This window comes from Micromys minutus, assembly GCF_963924665.1.
Source record: "Micromys minutus genome assembly, chromosome: 28".
In the NCBI taxonomy this organism is placed as follows: domain Eukaryota; kingdom Metazoa; phylum Chordata; class Mammalia; order Rodentia; family Muridae; genus Micromys; species Micromys minutus.
In genome coordinates, this window is record NC_137963.1 from 21,602,531 (window position 1) to 21,626,669 (window position 24,139).

The 24,139-nt window shown below is 43.0% G+C and overlaps 1 protein-coding gene across 2 annotated transcripts in view; it reads right to left on the reverse strand.

Moving 5' to 3' along the window:
* ZNF462 (zinc finger protein 462) overlaps positions 1-24,139 on the reverse strand; it is a gene marked incomplete at its 5' end in the record, with an annotated part of 71,488 nt that overhangs the window by 29,048 nt on the left and 18,301 nt on the right. For both annotated transcript variants that reach the window (XM_080939950.1, XM_080939949.1), the window contains one exon: positions 586-853. In XM_080939950.1, coding sequence (XP_080796076.1) covers positions 586-853 — 268 coding nt within the window. The remainder of the gene's footprint in view (positions 1-585; positions 854-24,139) is intronic.

The following is a 24,139-nucleotide window of genomic DNA, read 5'->3' on the forward strand; positions in this document are numbered from 1 at the left end:
TAAATGCCCTATATACTTCAATCTTGAAAACTAGAAATTGCCTACTAAGCCAGATATGGTCTAGAAACATCAGCTACTCCCAAGGCTGAGATTGGAGGACCACGAGACTAAACTCTAGAACTTTTGTTTTCTTCAAGTAAATGGATAAGTATTAAAGTGAAAAAGAACTGATTAGAGAAAGGCTGTCAAAGGAAACATTTTTATTTCAGAGAACATTCCCTTCCTGTGTGTGTGTGTGTGTGTGTGTGTGTGTGTGTGTGTGTGTGTGTGTGTGTATGAGATCTGAGATAAAAACATGTCCTATACCATGCACTGGATCAGGGCAATCCTTCCATACAATCAATCTCACTCTGTTCAGAAGACCATATGCTCTGTTTTAAGATAATTTGTTCTTACATAACTCTTCACCTCCCTTCCACAGCTCCCAACTAGTCCTTCTGAAACTTGCTTCCTTCTGTGAAGACTGAACTCAACCTTCCTATCACACACTGGCTGAGAATTTCTGAAGGCAGAGGAAGAGTGTGATGAGGGGTGGAGCAGGGGCAGCCACTTAGGTTTTACACAAGTGTTCTTTAAACCACTTACTTAAAGCCTGTGTAAAAGGAGCAGTCTTTGCATTTGAAAAGCTTCTTTCCACCATGTTTGTCCCGGTAATGGCGTCTGATGCTCTGGATGTAGCCAGAGGAGAATTCACAGAATTCGCAGTGAAGAACAGCTTCTGCCTTCTGTTCAGTGCCAGCAGCAGTCCCGGAAGGAGGCACGGGGCTAACACGGCTGTTGTTTCTTGCCAGGGCAGCTGACTGGTAGTGATTCAGCTGCTGCTGAACATCGGGGGGCTCTGAGTAAGAGGAGTCTGTGGAGAGACAGGGACAGTGAGGGGGACCACAGAGGACACAGTGTTGGGTGTGGGAATGGAGGAGTGGGAGGGCTGGTGCTTGCATGGAAGCCCTTTACTGCACAGTCTCCCCTGACACTTCTATAGAACAAGAACAACCTACTGGGGCTGAGGAGCTGGCTCAGGTGGCAAAGTGTCTCCAGTCCAGCACCTGCCCACAGCATACCAGGCCTGTGACCTCAACGCTGGGAACGTGAGACAGGAGGATACCTGGAGTTACTGGCAGCCAGTCTAGCCATACCCTGTCTTAACAAGGTGGACAGCAACTGAGGAAGGTGCTGACCACTGTCACTCATGTGTGCATACACACATGTACACAGCTCACATCATATGTTAAACTATCACTGTGACCAAGTTCATCAACTAACCCCCTTCGTCAGTCACATGGCTAGCGTTCTCTGGTACGTGGTGGGCATCGTCCAGCACTAACTGTGGTACCTGCCGTGTACAGAGGCTACACTGCCCTCATACCTTGCTACCTTCCACCTGAAAGTTTGTCTCCTTTGGCCAGCATCATTCAGTCAGTTCTGAGTGGTTTTTAAGGGGGAATTACATCACTCATTGGCATCCCACTACTTAACCAAGAGCAGAGGAACACACAGATAGTGAGAACAGGCTACCGCAGAACACCCATCCTCACAGAGTGCAATAAATGAACAGCATGGTCCATACAAATGTCTACATGGGAAGGGATTAGATGATGCAACAGCACCCTTCCACTTCCTGCATCCCAGAATTCTTCACACATCACTTAAAAAAATAATCAGTCTTTAACGTGAGTGTTCAGGCACATGGTACACCCACAAATACAAAAATGTTTTATGGCTTCAGCGTCAAGAGATTTAAATTTTAAAATATAAAAATTCGATAGTGTTCTCCTGGAAGAGCGGTTTAAAGCTTGGCATTAAGATGGAGATTTATTCACAAATCCCATTAAAATGAAATTCCAAACAAGTTTCTCTAAAAGGTATTTTTAAGTTTGTAGTTTCTGAGGGGACACAATGAAACGGAAGGCAGGAACTATAACCTGAGGACTTTAACGGCAAGTAAGTCCTGGTGAAATGAGATGGGGAAGGAGGACGGAAGCACATTTACCTGTCATGATTCTTGGGATTTGGTCATCCATATTCAAACACAGTCCCATCTATCCTGTCACTGCCTGGGAAGGCTAGGCGAAAACCTGGGAATGACCCTGAAGAATTTCAGAATAACCTTCCTTGGAATGGAAACAGAGCTCTCCTTTTCCTCCGTAAGCAAAGGGAGGGGGACATTTCACAAGCTTCTCTAGCTAAGACAGATGCCTCCTTTTCCAAAGCATGGCTCTCCCAGGTGAGGCATGGACTAATGTTGTAAAACTAGTATTTGATCAAACCGAGATCAACTGTCATCTCACTGGAAGAGCAGAGAGGGAGCTTCCCCAACTGCAGGGGATACAACCACCTCTCCACCTCACCCCCGTCAGAACACTAAGATGACTTCAGCTCCTTGTTGCCCAGTATGTCCCTGGATGCATATTCTTCACAATAGAGACCCTTTTGGAAACAAACCAGCCAGGTACAAGACTAAAAAAGGAAAGGCAGATCAATCTCTGCAAGCCTCCAAGGGTTCAACACCAGGTATACACGGGAGACAAAAAGGAATAACACAGCTAGTGCATGGTCTCCACTCATTTATCTCCTTCCTCTCCTTTCTTCCACCTCCTGCTGATGATCCCACCCAGGACTGCAATACTGCTTTTGTCAGCCTCTCCTTTCCTTCACTAGCAGGGTCGGTTATCACCTCTGTTTGGGCTCCAAGACCCAGTTACACCACACAGTCAGGGAAGCAACACTCCACCTCTCCTAGAACACTGTTCCAGCGTGAGCTAAGCACAACCAGCCAGTGTCCCCAGAACTGCTGTCCTCTCGATAGTGCCCTCCCTTGCTCTCTCAGCTCTGTGGCATAACTTTTCTGAATGCAACAGGCCAAAGCCAAGTCTTGGTGAACGAGATCTGTTCCTCAGCCACGGATCCACCCAGAGAACAAAACAAATGCTGCAAAGGAAGGTCCGTATCTTACTAAGTGGTTTGTAGGTCCCTCAGAAATGGCACTCATGTATGGAGACTCCCGGGTTTGTGTTCATCTCAGACACCAGGTACCTGACAGCTTAAACCCCTTCCCAGCAAGGCTGTAAAGCAATAAATTCTTTGTAGATGGGCAGGAAGCAGGGCTAACCCCCTTTTTCACCCACCACCCATCCAACAAGACTCACCTGCCGCTTAGAAGCACAGGGCTCCTTTAGGTGAACCCACTTTGTTGTTGTTGTTTCTAGACTCTACTGAATGTTATCCCATCCCATCCCATCATAAAAACAAAAATAAAACAAAAACCCACCCAAATTCTCAAATATAACTTCATGTTCTATTAGAAACTCAAAGGGGAAAAAAAATGCAAGACATCTCAGCAGAACATTTCAGGAAACCACTTGGCAATACACAAGACACAGCTGCCGCTGCCCATGTCCCCAGCACCTTCCCTCCCCTCCTGGTTAAAGTCAGGACAAGAAATCTCTCTCTCTCTCTCTCCTCTCTCTCCTCTCTCTCTCTCTCTCTCTCTCTCTCTCTCTCTCTCTCTCTCTCTCTCTCTCTCTCTCTCTCTCTCTCACACACACACACACACACACACACAAGCAAATCCCAGCAGCAATGACACAGCTGTAACAGTTCCCAGGGCTTCAACCCACTTTGTGGGACCTCTCAGAGCCTGGCTTTCTCCCAGGTAGCAGCACTCACCCCCTTGTTTGTAAATAATGCAATTCCCTGAGCACTGTCCTCTAATCCACTCATCTTGGAAAGGGAGGCTTGCTAAGCAACAGAAGATTCTAGTTTGCTAATGGAATGCAGCCCTGAGACCAAGAAGAGTTGTTTGCACATGGAGACAGGGACAGGCCATGAGTTCAAAGCCAGCCTAGTTTACATAGTGAATTCCAGGATAGCCAGACTAAGAAGTGAGATTCTGCCTTAAAAATAATGAGGTACATAACACACCATTCCCACACAGCACTCTAAAATTCCTCATGCCGAGGCAGGGGCTAGAAAGGCACACACAGGAAAATGAGGGCTAGCACTTGGGAGGAGATGGGGCTCTAGGATAGTTGGAGACTTTAAAGCAGGAAAAGATAACCTTCTAAAGGTTCCTTCCAAGCCTGTTTCCCTGGGTTCTTAGAAGACTACTTGGGGATTTCTTGCTGATTCTAGATCCCCTAGAATGCTAGCCAAAGCCAGGTGTTGATCTTCTGGATTTTCATTTTTCTTCATCCTCTAAACATTAGCCATTGCAGAAACATCTACAAGAAACTTGACTTCATAAGGGCAAACCAAGGGAGAAAGGTAAACTTCCCAAGAACAATGTCCCTGGAAGAGGAGCCTTGTGATGGACCCACAGTGCCAAACACACATTTCTTAGCATTGTCTTGGGGCCAAGATGTTGCTGGCTCAGGGGACTGAAGACCAAAGAAGTCATAAAAGGTACCTTCTAGCAACTCGGATCTGTTAGGAAAGGGAGCTGGCAGTTGATTGTTGGGAAAACACAGACCTTCATAGCTCCAAAACTCCTTCTAATGACTGAAGCAATAAAAGAGGCAAAGAGAACAAAGGGAAAGTCAGAGAGCTGGGAGATTGAGGATAGAGAGGAGGAAGCAGTGGGGCAGGGAAAGCATTCTTTCTGCGTGCTGCTGAGTGACACAAAACTGTGCCAATGGAGCTCAAGTGTCAAGTTTCTTCAGCTCCACAAAGAAGCTAGGGTAGCCTACAACTGCATTCAGTTATATGTCAGCTGGGTTCCTATGCAGACTTGGAAGACAGGCTCAACAGTTAGTGGGAATCAAATATCAGGAAAAATAAAGAGAAAAGAATTTTAGGTAAGTCCATTTCTAAGGTGGACAGAGGCAAAGGATTAGTCATCAGCAAATATTTACTAAGCATCCAAGTAAACAGGAGACCTGTTCCGGGACAGTTAAGAGTTGATCCTTGTCTTCAAGCAACTCATTGTCTCAGAAAAGACATATACATGATTGATTATGATACAGTGCAAACAACTGGACATTTTACAGAGACAACTGCGAAAAGGTGGGGGAGAAAGAGGGACAGTCAGCACCATTTAGTGATTGATTGTGAGAGCAAGGGAGATGGAGCAGGGCTGTCAAGAGTGCCACGTATCCATTAATAAATATGTCTGGTATTAATTACTGTGCTAATTAATGAGATCAAGATGAGACCAGCAGATGCTGAGTGTTTTGCGAACCCCAGCTCTAGTTTACAGCATACTTGTGGAGAGAAGTAAAGAGAACTTTGAACAACTGCAGTCTTACAGTGGAAACAAACCAACGTGACAGGCTTGAGAGAAAGCTTGGTGGTAAGAGTGTGAACTGCTACAGCAAGGGACCAAGGCTGTTTCCCAGTACCCACATCAGGCAGCTCACTAACTCCAGACCCCTAGCTCCTGGGTATCCAATATCCTCTTCTGGCCTTAAGTACAGGCACTGACCTTCACATAATAGCCCACATAACCACACACACACACACACACACACACACACACACACACACAGATACACACACACACAGATACACAATCAAAAATAGAAACAAGGGGCTGGAGAGATGGCTCACCAGTCAAGAGCCCTTGGTTGTTCTTGTGAGGATCTGGGTACATATCCCAGGACCCACACTGGGTAGCTCCCAACTACCTAGAATGAAAGCTCCAGGGTATCAGATTCCCTCTTCTGACTTCTGTGGGCACCAGACACAAATATATACATACACACACACAAATAGAGTTAAATATTAAAAATAAGTCTTGTTTCCTTAACTGAGGATGAGAACAAGGAGAACAGATCTAGACAGAGAAGCACACGCAGCAGAAATGTGGTTATGGGTTGTGAAAACAAAACGCTAAAACCTTGAAGTTTGACAATAGTCTAAACATTTCCCAGCAGCCACACGTGCTGATATACCTCTGCAGTCCCATCATCACTGATCAGAAGGCAGAAGCATGAGGATTGGTGCACGTTCAGGACTGACCTTGTCTACGTGCTGAGTTCCAGGCTAGCCTGGATCACATAGCAAGACCAAATTGCAAAAAAACCAAAAGGAGGGCTTAATGATAACACATGGATTATAATTGTCTTCAGAAAAGTAGATGATTCATCAATCAGCAAAGGGTTGGTTAAACATAGGTGTAGATATCCAGAACAGGGCAGGAGTTAAAAGGGTAAAACTGAGATAAACAGGAGCAGGGTTTCACTACCTTTAGCTCTGAAATGATGGAAATTTAGAAAGACTCACTAATCACGGAACAAGAACACTAAAGGTGAACTGTAGTTGACAGCAGGGAGCTTCTGGCCTGTTATACAGCTTCTATGATGTAACCACTTTGAAACTCTGACAAAGGACACAAGCAGTCTGAGTTTTTATGTGTGTGTCAACAATATCCTAGGAATCTGAAGTGAACAGAGAATTCTGCTGTCTTGGGAAAGAATCGCAATGCCCCTTTGGGATGATGACACCAGTCTTTCATCTACAGCTGGGTTCAGGGATGCCTCAAAACCACTCAGTATGCTAGAAACCAGCTCAATTCTTCCTCCTGCATTTTGAGTGCTAGTGGATGGCTCCTGCTTTCATTCACATTGGAGGTGTAACCATGCGCTAGATGAAAATCTCATGGCCCACCATCATCACTGTTCTCCTCTCCATCCCATGCCTTCTTACCCACAGATCTCTTAGGTCTCCATATTTCACAAGTACTACCTGTTCTGATTTCCTCTAAGACCTAGTCATGTATGTCATTGATGCTGGTCCTTGGTCAGGCCAAGTTACTTGATGTTCTGCAATTTCCACCCAGCTTTCAAAACTCTGTTGAAAAGTCACCTCCTTTGTGAAGTCAACTGAGCCAATGGAACACCTCCAAGCCAGAAGAACTTTGTTCAACTCTATGGCCTGTCAACGCATACACATCTACAGTTCTCTCCATGGTCTCGCTGCACCCCTTACTATATATACCCTTACATAAGCCCTCTTAATCAGCAGCACACTCAGAAAGACCAAGGCTGCAGACTGCAAAACTCTGCAACTGCCCCACCTTATGAAGGCATTTTCTCAATTGAGGTTTCTGCCTCTCAGATAACTTAAGCTTGTATCAAACTGACATAAAATCTGGGCAGCACAGTCTCTCAAAACAAAAAGGCCATGCACGAGATGTACTGCACAAGAACATGTAATGCATGTTAATAGCATGCTTAGTATTGAAAGTTGGATAGGAGAGTATAAATTTTGTTGTCATATTATTTTGTGTTTTGGTTTCCTGTGTAACCAGGGCTGTCCTGGAACTCACTCTGTAGACCAAGGTGGCCTTGAACTCAGAGACCTGCCTGTCTCTGCCTCTAGAATGCCGTGATTAGGTGCATGCACCACATTGCCCACCTCTGCTGTTGTCTTTACAGTAATGTTTCAGTGTGCTTGCACAGGTCATCTGATAGGTTTCCTTAATCGTGGTGTTTAAGATAATAGTTGGCTGGGTTGATTTTCTGAACAACTGTGGCTATTAAAGCACATTACTTCCAATGTGACATATAACACAGGAGCAAGGTTTCTTGTTCATCCTTGGCTCCCCAGCAAGAATCTCAAGTATACACAGATGTCTGGAAAAGTACATGACTGTAGCTAGACTGAATTTATGAAAAAAAAAATGTATAAACACACACACACACACACACACACACACACACACACACACACACACACGGTGGTATGAATAGAAATGGCCCCCATAGGCTCAAATATTTGAATGCTTGGTCATTAAAAAGTGGTGCTCTGTTAGACGTATTAGAAGGTTTGGCTTGGTTTAAAGAAGGGAGTCTTTGTCGTGGGCTTTGGAGTTTCAAGCCAGGCCCAGTCACAGTGTGTATGTCTGTCTGTCTCTATCCTGTCCAGCACCGTGTCTGCCTGCGGGCCATCATGCTTCCCTCCTAGCTGATGCTGTCTCACGTTCACTGTGTCTCTTCAGAACAACAGAACACTGGCTAAAATACGGACTATGTAGCTTAGAGCTGTCAAGAGAATTCATGGACTTCAATACATCTAATTATTTAAAAAGCTTTCTTGGCCTCTATCTAAGATCCTCAACTCTACTCTCCTTCTCAGGATACTTGCTGTGCAGAAAAAAACTGGCATGCAGAATTAAACTAAAAACTACAGTGGTCAGTATAACTTTCCATTTACTTCCTCTGAAGATGCTGTTCCTATGGGCCACTGCAAAAGGAAACTAAGAAAAGAAGTTCGAACTCATGCCATCTCAGTTCTGGATAGTGTGTGTGGCAGAGCACAAATCTCTAGAAACAGTTACACTATTTTATTTCCTCTTTTTGATTTTGCCTTGAGAATCTCCAGGCCAAGAACTCTGGCACCTCCCTGTCTCCTATCATCAGTGGAGTTCTCTGGCCTGGGCGCATAAGACTAAGATACAATGGCCAGAAGAACAATGGATGCTGGGTGACTATATATAGGAATTCTAGGCTTGGTTGTCATAGAAACAAATGGAAAAACAAACACCTCATTCTGAAAATAAGTCTGAGGCCAGACTTGAAGGAAACAGACTCTGAAAACTTCCTGTCATTATGATGAGTAAAAACAAAATTGAAATATGATCGGGGGAGGGGGGATGAGGTGGAAATCACACACAATATAAAATGTTCTCATCTTCAAAGCCACAGAAGCCGCCAAAACACACACATTTTCTCTCTTTGAGATGTATTTGCTGTCACACTTCAACTCCTTGAAAGTGTCTTTCAGAGGCCCAACTCTGCATGAGCTCCATGCTCCTCCTCTCAGTGTGTGGTGGAATCTGGGCCCGTAGAGCTATGTCCAGAAGATACCTTATTTCCCTTTCTTTAGATCTTAATTAAAAAGTCCACAACTTTTCTGCATTTTTCAACCCAATAAATAGCATCAGCAATCCCCAAGTCAAGGAGGTCAGAGAAATCTTGATTGATTCACTTTCCTCTTTTGGTTTGTGCATAAGCCAAACCTTCTGGAAGGTTCTTTGCAGTCCACTCATGAAACCACGGTCGCTACTCATGTTCAGCTCTCTTGGTTGTTCCAACATTCTAAGCAGACCCTTTCCCTCCATGCTTCCCCCACTTGAAGTTTTTTCCATTATAATACACAAGTGTGGCCACAGCAGCCACCCCATACAAAGAAGCATCCCCACCCCTCATGGCTCCCATACTGTATTTAACACCAGCCACAAAAGCTTCTCGGGAGATTCAGCCTGAAAATACTTAAATCAATCAAACTAAACTCAATTCAAAGTTGCTGTTACTAGGAAGATTCCCATGGATTCCTTACTCCATTCCCCTCTGGGTCTTTTCTACTGGTACTCACAGAGATTACCTTACTTAGCCCAGCACACTTCCAAAGCACATCATGTATCATCTGTGCGTCAATCTATCTTCTACTCCCATTTTGTAAGTTGACCTCCATTGACATTTTGCTCAGGGCCTGTCCTAAAACAAGAACCTAAGAAATGTGCTGTAAATATCTAGAGTTCAAACTGAAAACATGGGTCAGCAAAACTCAGATTTTAAAAGCAAAATCCAATTGGCCAAATGCCACTCTCATTTTGGATGCCGGGTTTAATAGAGCCTTCCACTGAAACACTGACCTACTTTCACTGAAATGAGCTTAGATCTTAATTACAAGGACAATGGTTTCTAGACACTGGAATTCGAACGGAAAAGAATTTAGAAGCCACAGCCATTCTATGAAGCCAAAGGCACTCACTTTTGGCCCTACCTCGAAATCAGCTGCAAGATACCACTGTGAAATAGAGGGTGCTGGAACATCTGGAAGCCACTTGAGGTGATGCCATGTGCAGCATACTCGTTTTCCTTTTTATGCAGCCAGTGGCAGACACAGATGTTTTCGAGATCCTCAGCTGTATACGAGTCACGCCCATTGACTACACCATGGCTTTAACACACAGTGTCACACAGTAGAGCACTTTGCAACCCATAACAAAGTATTCCTGGATTACCTTTAGGCATTTTCCCCTGCACAACACTGTCAGGGATTTGCTTTCCTTTTAGGTAGGTAGTGAACGGGTTGTTCATCTTACATAAGGGCTTATGAAATCTCAGAAAAGCTGTTGATGGTTTCATGTTAGGCACATAGTCAGTAGGAAGGCAGCAACCTAACCTGCAGCTTCTGTGTGGCCCAGTTTTTAAAAAGTGCCCCCCACCTCCTGCCACAGTCATTAAGATAGTCTTTACTAGATGGTATGCACTAGTCAAAGACTATTCTTTACAACCCTCCTTGAAACAGGCTGGGAATTTGCAGGGAAGCAAATGAATGCTAGGGGAAGAGGCCTTTTCCTAAGTTTCCCCCCCTTTCTTTAAGGAAACTCTGGGTGGCATCTGCCATTGTTAATTGAGAGGTTCTTACAATACCAAATGCATAATTCACCTGTGACTCTTTTGGATTGTGTGCCGAGGAAGTAATGTTTCCTGCTGTTAGATCCTATAGATGTCTTTACCACCTGAACTATCCAACAAAAAGCAGAGTACAAAGGCTCCTTTCTAGAAAGAGCGTGGCCTCCTCTACAGAGTGCTCCCGAGTAACCTCAGAAGGTATTTAGAGCTCACAGGCCATGGGTGAAACCATGGTTCTTCCTCAAGACCTGCCTTGAGGGGAGATGCCTACTGACTTCAAGGAGCTGGTCACAGTGTATGTAAGGCTGGCTATAAGCCAAGCTGTGTGAGCCAGACAGGAAACCATTGTGGAGATTGCTTAAAAGATTAATCAGGAAGAAAGCACATCTGGTCTAAGCACATATATTTAGAGGCATGTAGTGCTCTAAGGGATGTATGGAAATCAGGTGAGAAGGGCGATGTCTGATCAAGAACAGGGATGAGCAGCCACACTTCAAAGCACAAAGCTATTCTAAAACGGTCCCCAAGCTGTAGTCTCTGAACCAACAAACCCAGTGGGTTTCTTACCCTTTATTTCCACTTATTCTCATGCAGTGGAAGAAAATCCTCGCTCTGGGTTAAGCTGTATTTTTAATCACCACTAAAGCAGTAGGTTCTTCCCTTAGGATAGTCTCACCGCCCACTTCAAGTTCACTCAGAGGAGTACTGCTCAGTGAAGCTGCCTACGTTGTATAATATAAGCCCCTCAAATCTGGAGGGCTCAGAGAATGAGAGAGATTCACCTAGTACTGGCTTTGTCTGGTATGTTCGATAATCTCTTGCTGAACTTCATTATGACCATATAGAACTATTACCTTCCATTCTATAGATGAGAAAACTGAGGGGGAGAATAAGAGCTAGACAATACTCCCTCCTTAGAGTGTGCTTATAAATCTCTCATAGCTCAGGAGACTTCAACCAAGCAGACTTCTTGATCTTTTATTTGTCAAAGGGAAATGATAACTGTGAAGTTTGTGACGACATCATGTGGAGGACAGTGCCTATTACACAGGCATCCAAAGCCTGTCAGGTCCACATTAATTAAAGCCCACATCATACAAACTTTTCACCAAATAAGAAAGAGTATTCCAGCAATGCTGGGCTTGGTGACACACACCTTTAATCCCAGCACTCAGGAAACCCAGGCAGGGGGGGATCTTTGTGAGTTCAAGGCCAGCCTGCTCTACAAAGAGTTCTAGGATAGCCAGGGATGTTAAACAGAGAAATCTTGCCTCTCAAAAAGCTACACACACACACACACACACACACACACACACACACACACACACACACACACTCGGGGACAGAAGGAGAGGGAAGGAGGGAGGGAGAAAGAGAGAAGAGAGAATTCTTGCATTGTTTTTCACAAGTGAAAGAAACCGATCACCTTAACTGGACTATATTAACTAGAGTGGCATCTCTCCCACTGCCATGAAAGGACAGGACAGTCATGTCATCTCTACACACAAGGTAGATGCTCACAGCTCTTTTGGGTTCTCTAAATGAATCTAAATTCATGGCTACTCTAGCTTGATTAATATGTTTAAAGTAGAGATGGCTTGATATGTTGGAAGTGAGGAAGGGTCAACTGTGGGAGGGGCCTGAGTCTAGATCAAAGGTAGAGCTCAATGCAAATGGTTATCCTCATTTTGTTAGGTAACAGATGTACACAGAACAGTCACTTATTGGCTTGTAAAAACAGGCTTGTTAGAGCAAATTTAATTCCCAAATTGCAGACAAATATTCTGGGCTTCATTTCCTCTTGATTTTTTTTTTAAACTTGCTTGTATTGTGAATACAGTTGTTGATATCCAGTTTATAGGTATGGCTTGCAACCCTTGTGGATTCCATCCCAGCCATTTTGCTAGGTTTCTTTCAACAGCATTTCTGGTCCTCCTTCATGTCTGTGAGGGACCATGTCATAAATGTCTAGGTTTGAGTTTGGACTTTGGTTTTACTATGTGACTGAGGAGGGCATCCCAGATCTTCTGGGAACCCTGGCTTAGACGGAACTGCTTCCCAGGGCTACCTGTCCAGAGAAGTCTATCTAGTCTTCTTTTAACTGTAGGTCCACAGAACAAGTGAAAAAGCAATCAAGTAAAGAAGGCCATCTATAAAGAGCAATGTGGTCACAGTCTAGAATGGGAGACTTGGGTCTCAATAGATAAGGCATCAGGAATCATCTGAGGTTCAGTGTGCAAGAGTGAAGGTATGTATGATAGAGAGTGACCAGGGCAAAGAGCAAAGGGCAAAGTACAGTCCACCTAAGAACTTTCTATTAAGTATACAATCACTGGAAGGTGAGAATAGAAGCCTTATGTTTTAACCATTTCCATGTGTAAAAGTTACAGCATAACCCTGCCCAAACAGAAGGCAGCTTGCCCTGTGGATGACAGAGGTGCACCAGACTCCACACTCTGTTCAATAGAATCCACTACTGCTTCTCATCTGGACTTTACTAGAGTGTTGGAACTGCTCATTTGAAACTCAAGTCCCTACTGCTTCTGCCATGCACATCTGGAATCTGTTACAGGCCTACCGAGGGAGAGGGGAGAAGGCAACTCAGAGGTCTGCCTTTCTGCTTCCTACCTACCCTTCATGTGCAAACAGTAAGCACAGGTCACTGCACGGGACAATGGCACACAACACAAGCATGTGCTCGGCATCCGAACGGTGGCCAGTAGCCTGCAATCTTTGGAACACTTCCATAACACTGGGTAATAGTGATACCCAACAGAACCCAGAGCGGCATTTTACTCTTTAAACATCCATGAGTCAACTTAAGGACACTTAATACCCATGTCCTGATCTTGACTTTACTCAGAATATTATTGATATTATTTGATAGAATAATAATATCAAAATATTATTTTGTCAACTCATACAATATTCTTCCCTATTTATTAGCTCTTTAGAAATGGTTTCCTTATTCATAATAAATAAAATTATTACATATTAATAATTTTTTAAAGATTTAGTAGCTTTACTTATGCATATGTGTGTATCCATGTATAAGTGTATAATGTACATGGTACCCAAGGAGACCAGAAGAGGATGTCAGACACCCCTGGAGTAGGTTCTGAGAAATGAACTCAGGCCTTCAGCAAGAGCTCTATTTATTCTTAACCAATGAGCTTCTACATTAGCAATTAATAAAGACAAAGATAATGAGACTTCATATTCCAAGAACTCTCAGGTTAACAGGGGAAATCACTATACCATACATGCAGTTCGAAGAAAACAAACACCCTGAGCCTCTGTTACCTGCTTTGTTGAGAAAGTCCGGCACTTCAGAGACTTATGAGTACATACACACATATACACGAATACACGAACACACACACACACACACACACACACACACACACACACACACACACCCCTAAGATCTTGATTCAATGCTTTATACTTTTGGATTATGGAACATGCGTGGTTTTTTTATTTTACATTTATGGGAGAACATAGAATAGAAAGAGGATAAAACCTTTGCTACTAATGTGTTCCCTTCAGGAAATATTATGGAGATAGCAGAACCAGCTAGAAGGAAGGGCAAAGGACCATAGGATTAGAGAGGAAGAGAATGGATTCTTATCCTGGGTCGTCACAGAGGTGCAGGGTTACCTGCAGCTTCGAAGGACAAACGGGGTCTGGAGATGCAGAGATTGATGGAAGGGGGAAAACACAGGCACGTACAAAAGGGTAGAAGACTGATGCTCATTTCTGTTTGCCAGAAGGAGGGGATGAGCAGCCGACAGAAGAAAGCAGGCTGGAGTTGGAGTGGGTGTGGAGGGTCCTGAGTCCTGTAGCTTTTGATTAGGCCATGGAGAGCTTTTAAAGATTTATAAATAGAGAGAAAGACAGAAACCAGTCTTGCTGAGAAGAGACTGAATAAAGGTGGGGTGGTGACGGCCGAGGTAAGAAAAGATGACAAGGCAGGCAACTGATGGACCGAAGGAAAACGGGTCAGAAGAGGATGGGTGGAAGATGAAGAGGCATTCTTGAGGAGTCCCAAAAGTCCTGGACCCGTCTGGGGGTGTGACTGCTATGTTGCACTCTAGAACTTTTGAGGTGAGAGCTGAGTGTGTGAGCTTGTGGGGCAAAGGCAGAGCACAGGTGCCAGGCTCTGTAAATGCTAGAACCGTAAGTTGTGAGGAGGTCCAGGGAAGCCCTTGTCTGAGAGGCCAGCGGAGAGCCTGAGATGGGCAGCAGGAAGAAGGGTTTGCCTAGAAGCAATAGCAGCCGTTTTAAATGCCACAGACCAAAAAGGACTTGGAGAGAGCAGTTTGTTGGGACCAGTGTGTAACCACTGAAGGAGAGGAGTGAGCCACGGAGCTAAACTACAGGAAGCCAGGCTCTTTCCCCGAGCGTATGCTGCCCAAGTCAGGCGATAGGCATCAGTTAAGGAGAGCTGTGCTGTAAAATGCTGAAAAACACAGGAGTTTTAGGCAAGAAAGGATAACTGGAAAGAAAGCAAGGATGGTGACAGTGTTCCTTTCAAGATAGGCAGGGGACAAACTCTGCAGTTACAAGAACAGACTTGCATGAGTAATTCCCAAAGCTTCTTTTCCTGTTACCAGGCCTTCTCTGAATTTCAAAAATTAAAACTAAATAACCAAATAACTAACCAACTGATCTTGTACAGAATCGATACTTTTCTGGTCAAGAGTTTCCAGCCCTTGTTCATAGTAATATATGTCTTTAACACATGACTGGGGTATGGGGACTCATGTTCATGACAAGCCAAAGTTCCAAAAGTAGAGATATGCAATAACGAAGTCTTTCAAAAGTAATAACAAAATATATATTTTAAAATAACAACCTTTTATTAGAATATTGAACTGGATCTTTTAAAGAATCAGTGTTTTGTAGCTGGGGGTGGTATCTCATACCTGTAATCCTAGCACCTGGGAAGCTAAAGCCAGATTACCATGAAATTACAGCCAGCATGTATGGGCTATGTATATATAAATACATATAATAAATTTGAACAGTTCAAGGATAATTTTGGCTGTGGAATAAAATCCTTTATCAAAAAATTAAAACACAGCCATTAAGAATAATAGTAGCAAAAAGAGTTATTGCTTTCAGGGTTTCATTATGGAAGTTATAAACCAAAATGCAAAGAAAATGCTGCAGATAAGTTAGGAAAAAATGATGTTATTTTGTTGCCATAACAACATATAGAATTCAGTGATTTTAATGTATGCATGGGGAATTTCATTTACAATTCAACTGTCTGCTTGTGGCTTAGTTATAGTCAGCATGATTTTTCTAAGGGAGGTGCTGGCGGCATTAGTCTAGCTTGTGCACAAGGTAGACATGGATTACTTCATCTTTCTTTCTCCATTTTCCTAATTAAAAATTTACCCATGGGCAAAATTCTAAAACACTGCAAAAATCAGAATAATAATAAAATCACATCTTAAAAGTACAACAATTTGTGATTGCCATAGCTACCAATGACACAGCCGTGCACTATGTTTTCCTTGGGACAAGAAAGATAGGCCCCGGCTACCTGCCACGGCGTCATCTCTGCTCCTACCTTCTTTCCAGAAATTATCATGGAACACTTATGCATATACTGACATTCTACAGAGATAAATCTGAAGAATCTCACATTTATTTTTAAAAGCAAATCGGATTTGTGATTACAAAGACAACCTGGAAAACAGATTGGGAAAAAGATTGAGGTTAGAGCCAGAAAGATGGGCTAACATCAGTGAGTGATGTGAGCAATGGAAGGGGTTATTCAGGGTTGAGATTTGGCAACTGTACTGGCCACTTCTAGGTCAACTTGAAACAAGCTAAACTTATCAATTGAGAAAATGCCTCTATAAGATCAGGTTGCAGGCAAACCTGTAGGTGATGGTGGTCCTGGGCTCTATAAGAAAGAAGGTTGAACATGTCATGAGCAAGCCAGTAAGCAGCACTCCTCCATGGCTTCTGCATTAGCTTCTGCCTACAGGTTCCTTATCTTGCTTGAGTTTCTACCCTGACTTCCTTTGATGATGAACTCTGATTTGGAAACCTAAACCAAATAAACCCTTTTCTCCTTCCAAGTTTCTTTGGTCATGGTGTTTTACTGTAGCAATAGTAACCCTGACTAACACTGAAAGTTTGAAGCTGGAGAAAGACAAGGGAGCCAGAAAAGCCAGTATCTGGAAAAAGCTCCTCCGAATGGCTAACCTTAGAATATGTGCAGGGCCTAGGAGTGGTAAAGGAGAGCACAAAGCCGTAGTTACAGAGAATTTGAGTTTATGATGCTGGATGTGGAGTGTTGGAATCAATCCAGCTATAGATGAACAACTGGATAAAGGTGGAGAGAAAGTAGCTCTCACCTGCTGGGGAGCCCGGTTTTCAGCTGAGTTACTTCATGAGTCTTATTGGAATTCTCGAATTTGATGGATACAGGTGGATGAGCAAAGAAGGCTGTGAGCTTAGCACCAAGTTCACAGAGGAAGATAAAAGAACACTCTGGAATGTAAGAAAAAGATAAAATGGGAATGCCAAATAAGGAAGTACAAATATTCCTGAGCAAAAAAATAAGAGGGATTAAGTCCCTGAGTTGCAGAAAGTGAAAGGGGAGGATTGGGGGGGGGGGCACACGTTCAATAGCTAAAGCACTTGCCATGTAAGCCAGATGACCTGAATGTAACCCTGGGATCCACATGATGGAAAGAGAAAGCTGATTCCTCCAAGTTGTCCTCTAATGTGCACTGTGACACATAAACACACACATGTTCACACACACACACACATACACACACACACCCTCTCTCTCACACACACACTCTCTCTCTCTCTCTCTCTCTCTCACACACACACACACACACACTCACACATTCACACACACCCATACATACTCACACATTCACACATTGGGGGTGGGGAAGCAGGCAGATAGACAGAAAGAGAGAGAGACAGACAGAGACAGACAGACAAGTTAAATAAACATAATGAAACACAATGATGCTGCCAGTGGAGACAGAAGCTGTAGAAGTCAGTTGGCTCAGAGGTAGAAATACTGTAGAAATCTGCAGCAGTCAAAGCTGTGCATCCTGGGATACACACAGCCAGACCCCACCAGCTCTTCCAAATGTTACCCTGTTCATGGCAGCTCCTGAACATGCTGGTGAGCTTGTGGAAATCTCTGGGCCTTTTCAGAAGAGAGCTGTTGCTTCATTTCTTTCTTTGTCTGCGATCCCTTTTGCAGCTCTATTTCAGGTCAATTTAAGAAATATTTATTGAATGGCCTGCCAAGTGTGAGGCCTCTGGAAAAAAATAGGAAGCAGTCCTTGACCTCAGTAGCTCGGTTTTTCGTTAGACAGATATGGGAGCTGATAATTATATAGATATTTGGCAAGTCAAGAAATGGAAGTGAGTACAGGGGTCAAAAGCTATCAAACATACTTTGTACTTATCCCCTGGCAAAATCTCACTTTCAGCCCATTACTCTAAACAGTCTAGACAGTCTGTAATCTTGATTTTGTCATTTAACTTATAGACCAATTTGCTAGGCTTTAAAATGCATTAAGGTTCAAGAAAATAGCAGAGATACGAGCCCTATTGAAGTATTTTGGGGGAAGAAGAGTCACCCTGAAAATGAAATTAACTTTTGATAGCAAATTTCAAAGATCTTATATGATTCTGAAAACCCTGCCATGTGTGTATGTATGATGTATGTATGTATGTATGTATGTATGTATGTATGTATGTATGTATGTGTGTGTGTATGTATGTATGTGTGTATGTATGTATGTATGTGTATCACATGTAAAAACAAAGATCTAAAGACTTTGACCACTCCACATTTCTCACTGGGAAAGAATACTTTTGGCTTGCTTATCTTTAGAAATGGATTCTCATATTTTCAACGTGTGTGTGCATGGTTCATCAGGTGATGGAACCCATCATGTGAGAACAAAATCACAAAAAGGAAAATGTATCTGCTATGGTTCTAGTTTTTTTAAAAAAATGATTAAAATAATAAGTTCTGAGAGTTTGTTTGTTTTTGTTTGTCCTGCCTAGTCATGAAACAAATGTAGATTAAGTTCTACAGCGAACAATTAGTAGAACTTGTACACTAGGTAGGGAGGAGGTGGTATACAGGTGACCCCAAAATTTTATGCTAGGCATGACCATGAAGCTTGTCTTTAATCATGAGTAGGTAAAAATGTTGCAAAAAGAGAGGGGAAATTTCATGTAGATTGTGATACATCATTATTTATCAAATGATTAATTTTTTATTTGTGCCCATGTATGAGCAGATGTATGCTGTGCCCAGAGAGGATATGAAAAAAGTATCAGATCCCTTGGAGCTGTGGTTGTGATGCACCTGATATGGGTATTGGGATCTGAACTATGGTCCTCTGGAAGAACAGCGAGTGATCTTAACCACTGAGCTGTCTCTCCAGCATCTCCCTATTTTGAATGCATCCTTATTGCTGAAGAGCCAGAGGCAAACTTTAATACACTGACTGCTTGGAAGGATTGAGCATTTTCCCCTGGAGCCCGGTTCCCTCACTATTGCTCTTTCCTCACAGATCTATGGCCCTTCCCCAGTGTTAAATACTCCCTGTGCTGTGCTTCTATTCTCTCACTCATACCACACACCTTCCTTTCCTCCAGCTAGACTGGTCCTGCAGCTCAGTCCTAGCATAAGCTCCATCTCCTCTACCACATCCTCCGAGCCAATCCCTTCTCCTTCCCATAGCTACATCTTCAACTTCTCACTTTGTGTTTCTGGTCCTTTAACATACTATTACCTATAAGCCTATTCACCTAGGCTTTAAATATCAGTCAAGAACGTCTCTTCCTTCAGAAGATTTCAGAACCCCAAAGCATGCAAGATGAGGTATGCTGTAGTTAGTCCATATCATCGCTTGGATGTGTAGTTTTGCTGTTAGACCTTGACGACGCAAAAGGTTAAAGATGTGGGCTAGGTTTTGTGATTCTGAACTCATCATCTCAGCCCTCAGGACTTCAGTATCCTTCTCATAAAATCAAATGAATCACCTGCTCCTATCATTTGTGACATGTATTAAAGCAGAGATAATCAATTTAAAGCAATCAGCAAGAGTTAAGTCAATAAAAATGATTATTTTTAATCACTTAGGAAGCAAACACGGAGACATACAATGGATGACTTTCTCTCTAGTCAAGAGGGAGAAAATCAGCATCCGTGCTAAATCTAAGAACTAGGTGAAGGGTTTGGATGGTCTGAAGTCTCAGTGTGGCTTTCACTGCAGTTGTGGTGGAAAACTTGCAGTGTGTGAAAATAAAAGATGATGTAAGGGGCTTGGCTTGTGAGGTTCATCTAAGAATATTCTGAGGAAGCTAGGGAACCTAGTGGTGGAATTGGCTCCCCAGAGGCAGTGTGCTAGTACATGAAACTTAAGCTGGGCTTTGCCCTCCCCTCCCATCCCCCAGACAAACAGCTCCCTGGGTGAAGCCTTTAAAAGGATTAGAGCCCTGAAGGCCAGAAATGATTCTTTCTTGGGCCTTGGCAGCAAGGAACAGATCCCATTGAAAATAACCACATCCTTCACCTGAATCCTCGCCTCTCATACAATCCAGCCTTTCCTTATCTCCACCAGCATCATCACTGGGTTTTTTCCACAGGATATGGACTGAGTGACTTCAGAAAATGCACACACTTATGAAGACATGCTTTCTGAGTCATACCATCAAAACCTAGAGAGCTTTTCTTTCATTTTTGTTTTTTTTTTTTTAAAGAAAAATAGTAGTGGTTTTCAAAACTATCTTTTGTATCTTGTCATCTCTGCACTTAAGACTAGAAATTCTTTTCACAAGCTAGTTTCCCTCAGGAGACACACCCTTCACCCCAGCAATGATACCTCGTATCTTTCTAATCATGGCTCATTCCTACTGCTCTCCGCAGATTCTGCATACGTCCTACATGTCACAGTACCATTCTCTCATGAACAGCAGAGTTTGGAAGAGAGGACATCCAGGTCATATAGGTCTTAGGACAGCCTGAAGAGCTTCTGATCAAAGTCTAACAGAAAGCTCAAGGTAGGTAACAATATGAAAAGGGATTTTTTTCTTTCAAAAAAGAATCAAGATTATTTTAGATAATTGGAGTAATAATTAAATATATATATATTTTTAACCTAGCATGAAAAAGTAGCTTTCTTTTGTTTTAGACATTTCCCCTGTGACTCTGGAAGTCAGAAGAAAATTTCCAACTAGCTCAGCAGGGCCACAAAAGACAGATGCGGAATTATGTAGCAAACTCCAGTGTTGCTAGGAACTAGTCTTGAGTGTGTTTGGTAACATGTGATTTATATTTCTAATGACCAAGTGTTTCTGTTGGCTTGGGGAAAGGGAGATGGGCTAGTTGACTACGTGCCAAGGACATGGAAAGTCTACACTTGAAATGTCATCTTTCACACACAAAAATACGCTGGCTTGTAAACACTAAAAGTAGATGTGTAAATGTACAAAACTGTCAAACAATTTTTAAAACCATGAAGCCCCAAATCCTAGGCAGGTGAGCTTCTTGGGAAGGGTCTATCACACAATTAAATTTAGGATGATCATCAGTTTGGAGGGTCCTATACTGTCCAAATGCCAGTGCTGGAGGCCTATCCTCTGGAGACCAGAGTACAAGCTGGAATCTCTGATGCTCCTTTGTTTCCTGGGAGCCAAAGATTTTGAAGACTTTACAGTAGAACTGTCATTCTTTAAAATAAGCACAAAATCAACTCTGGACTGCATTTTATGAAGAAATTATGTCAAAGAGGGAAGGTTAGTGGTATCTGGTCAGATAGTTCTGAGACCAGCAGAATCTATTAAAAATTATAGTCAAACCATTAAAATTATGTCTTATATTCCATGTGCTGTAAGCAACTTAAATCACTGTATCTTAAAATTATTCACCCACAAGTCTCCATTTCACTGTTCTTGTCTGTTTTTGTTTTTTTTTTTTTTTTTTCCTGATTTTGCAATGGGAACCTGCATGGAAGGTCTGATGCCATACCAACTAACTGGATCCTCTCAAAGGTTGAATTTTATGTCTGACCTATTTAGAGCTCTGCAAAGCTTCTCCTCCAAAAGCTGGCATCCCAGATCTCAATTTTTAGGTGTCATGTATCGCAACAGCCAAGGTTAAATGAGTTGATAGTTTAGAGATAGCCTTAACGCTCTCTTCCTTCCTGCTTACTTGCACATAACTCACACACTGGAGCTTTGAAGGCCTTCCCTGATGTCTTGCTCTTGACACCTTGGAATTCCATACATTAAATATGTTGGCCAAGATGAGCTGCACACAAATGGTCATCCCATAGCCTATTTCCTATGAACATCCTGCCGACACATACTCTGGGGGAATTAAACCCTACTTGTCATCAACAAGTTTTTATTGGTCTGTTTTATTCTATGCAGAGTCTTGGAGTTTGAATTTCATTTTTCCCAAAACATTGCATCCTGAGAAACACAGAAAAGAAACTGCCCACTGTATGGCTCCAAGAGACAGCTCGGTTACCTGGCAACCTCCTAGCAATGCCCCTTTCTCTCCAGTTCTACCATGCTGCTGCTACCTCCTTATGACATTCTGCTTCAAGCTTGAGTTCCCTTCCTCCACAAAGGAAAATGACAACATTTCAAATGCTACATCAAGGAAGATCTGTTCACTATAGCAGAATAGTTGCATCAGATGCCGTGAGAACAGTCCCTAAGGCTTTATCTTCAAATTGTTGTCTTTTGAAACTTTCTCTTAAATGAATAGAAACTTAATGCTGGGTCAAAGCTCTCTGGAGTCAGGTAAGCACAGGGACTCTATACTGTTGAGTGAATTGGAAATTAGGAAGCTTCCAGGAAACCAGTCAGAAGAACATTGTGTTTTCAAAGCACTTGCAAATTGTCCCATTTAGAATAGGCATGGAACCATGGTGTATCTACAAGGGCAAATACAGACCCCAGAAAGGGGACAAAAGAGTAATCCAAAAAGTTAAAAACCAGTCTTCAAAGTAACAGTGGGCGGGGGGGGGGGGGGGGGGGATCACAAACATATACAGAGAAGCAGCCATGGAAAACAAACATCCCTCCGGTTACTCAGGAAAGCTTACTCAACAGGTAAAGTTGGGAGGACGAAGTTAGCAGCTAGAGAAATGGGGGGAAACATCAAGATTGGTTATTGAAAATATTCTGCAATGGAGAATGAGTCAATTTTGAATGAATGGAGAGGACTGTGGTTTTCAGATGTGAGTCGTCTATGGCTCTTGCCTGTCCTGCCCCGCCCCCAAAATAGTATTTGTCAAGATCTCTATTAACTAGAGTTTTAAAGACAACTAAAGCACAGAGCATCTAGAAACAGTGGCAGACGCCTGTGACACCAATACTCTGGAAGCCCAGGCTACCAGGGAACAGCCTATGCTAAGCAGTGAGTTCAAGGTTAGACACACTTAGAAAACAAACAAATCATACTGCTCCCTATATTTTCTTGTTACTTCAAAATTACCAAAACCTAAAATATTTACATAGCTTATTACACTTTTCCTAATAATTCATAAAATCAAAGACCTCTCCATTGGAGCATTATCATGCGTAAGTTCTTTGTGTTTTTCTTTGGAGAGATGATAACTAAGTGACCAAGTGGGGAGCTCAATTTTTTTTTTTTAAGTTTATTTTATACTCAGTGACTACCTTTTGTCTTAACAATCTCATGGTAATGAATTCCTAAAGTAATCAGTTTTAGATGGCGGAAGAAATCGTTTATTTGCTTGCTTGGTTTGTCCAGGAGAAAGTCAAGGAGGAGAAGGCAGGACATGGCTGAATTTTCAATCACGCATTTATTACTCACATCTTGTGCCATTCCTCAGACTTAACCAAACCTCATGGATAAACTTTGGTGCCAGCTTTCTTGGTTATTTTATGGCTGTGCCGGCACGCATTTCTTTGGGCTGAAGGCAGAGACTTGGAAACAGCCTGAGAAAAGCCGGTCCTATCTTTTATAAGGAGAAAGAACACAGTGAACATTCTTCTCTTTGTTGACAACCTTCCTTGTCTCCCTCCCCCTAATGCATTGTTTTGAGTAGCAACTGAGTGTAGTTTCCCATTATTTAATACACAAAACCAATACCTCACAGCCCTTGCTTTTCTTCCCAACAATTGATCAAGCAAAGTATTTAGAGGATCCATGAAACGTGTCAAGACTGACAGCTCTCGGCCCAAGAGCCTTCTGAGGCTCAGAACAGGTGTGTGGCCAGGCAGCTGGGGTTGCGATCTACCCTCTACCTCTCTCTCATCTCTGCCTTCTCAGTCTCCCTCCCACCTTCCTCAGTGCATCCCTCTGGGTTAGGATTGAGAACAGCCTAGACAGAACCTCCCCTCTGGATTGTTTCCCTCTGCCAGAAAGAACTGGCTTGTTCTCAAGACAGCAAGCGTCTGCCTGCTGCAAAAGCTGCAAAACAGCAATGAGCGTGTCAACCCGGTTTGCTCTCATCACTCACTGGGGATTTAGATAGCCAAGGACATACGGGCCACTTCCCTGGGTTTATGGATCTCCACTCCCCTAGGCCTGCAACACATTTTTGGTTTGTGCGTTCAGTGTCCTGGCATCTGAGTGTGGGAAACCCTAACTGAGAGCCAGCAGCCCCACAGCTTCTCCCTATTAAAATGTGCAATTGGATTTCACATGTGTGTTTCAAACACCATTCTAAGCATGATTTACAGGCTACTGTCTAGCCCCACAGCTGTTTTTCCATCCTCCAGACTGAGCT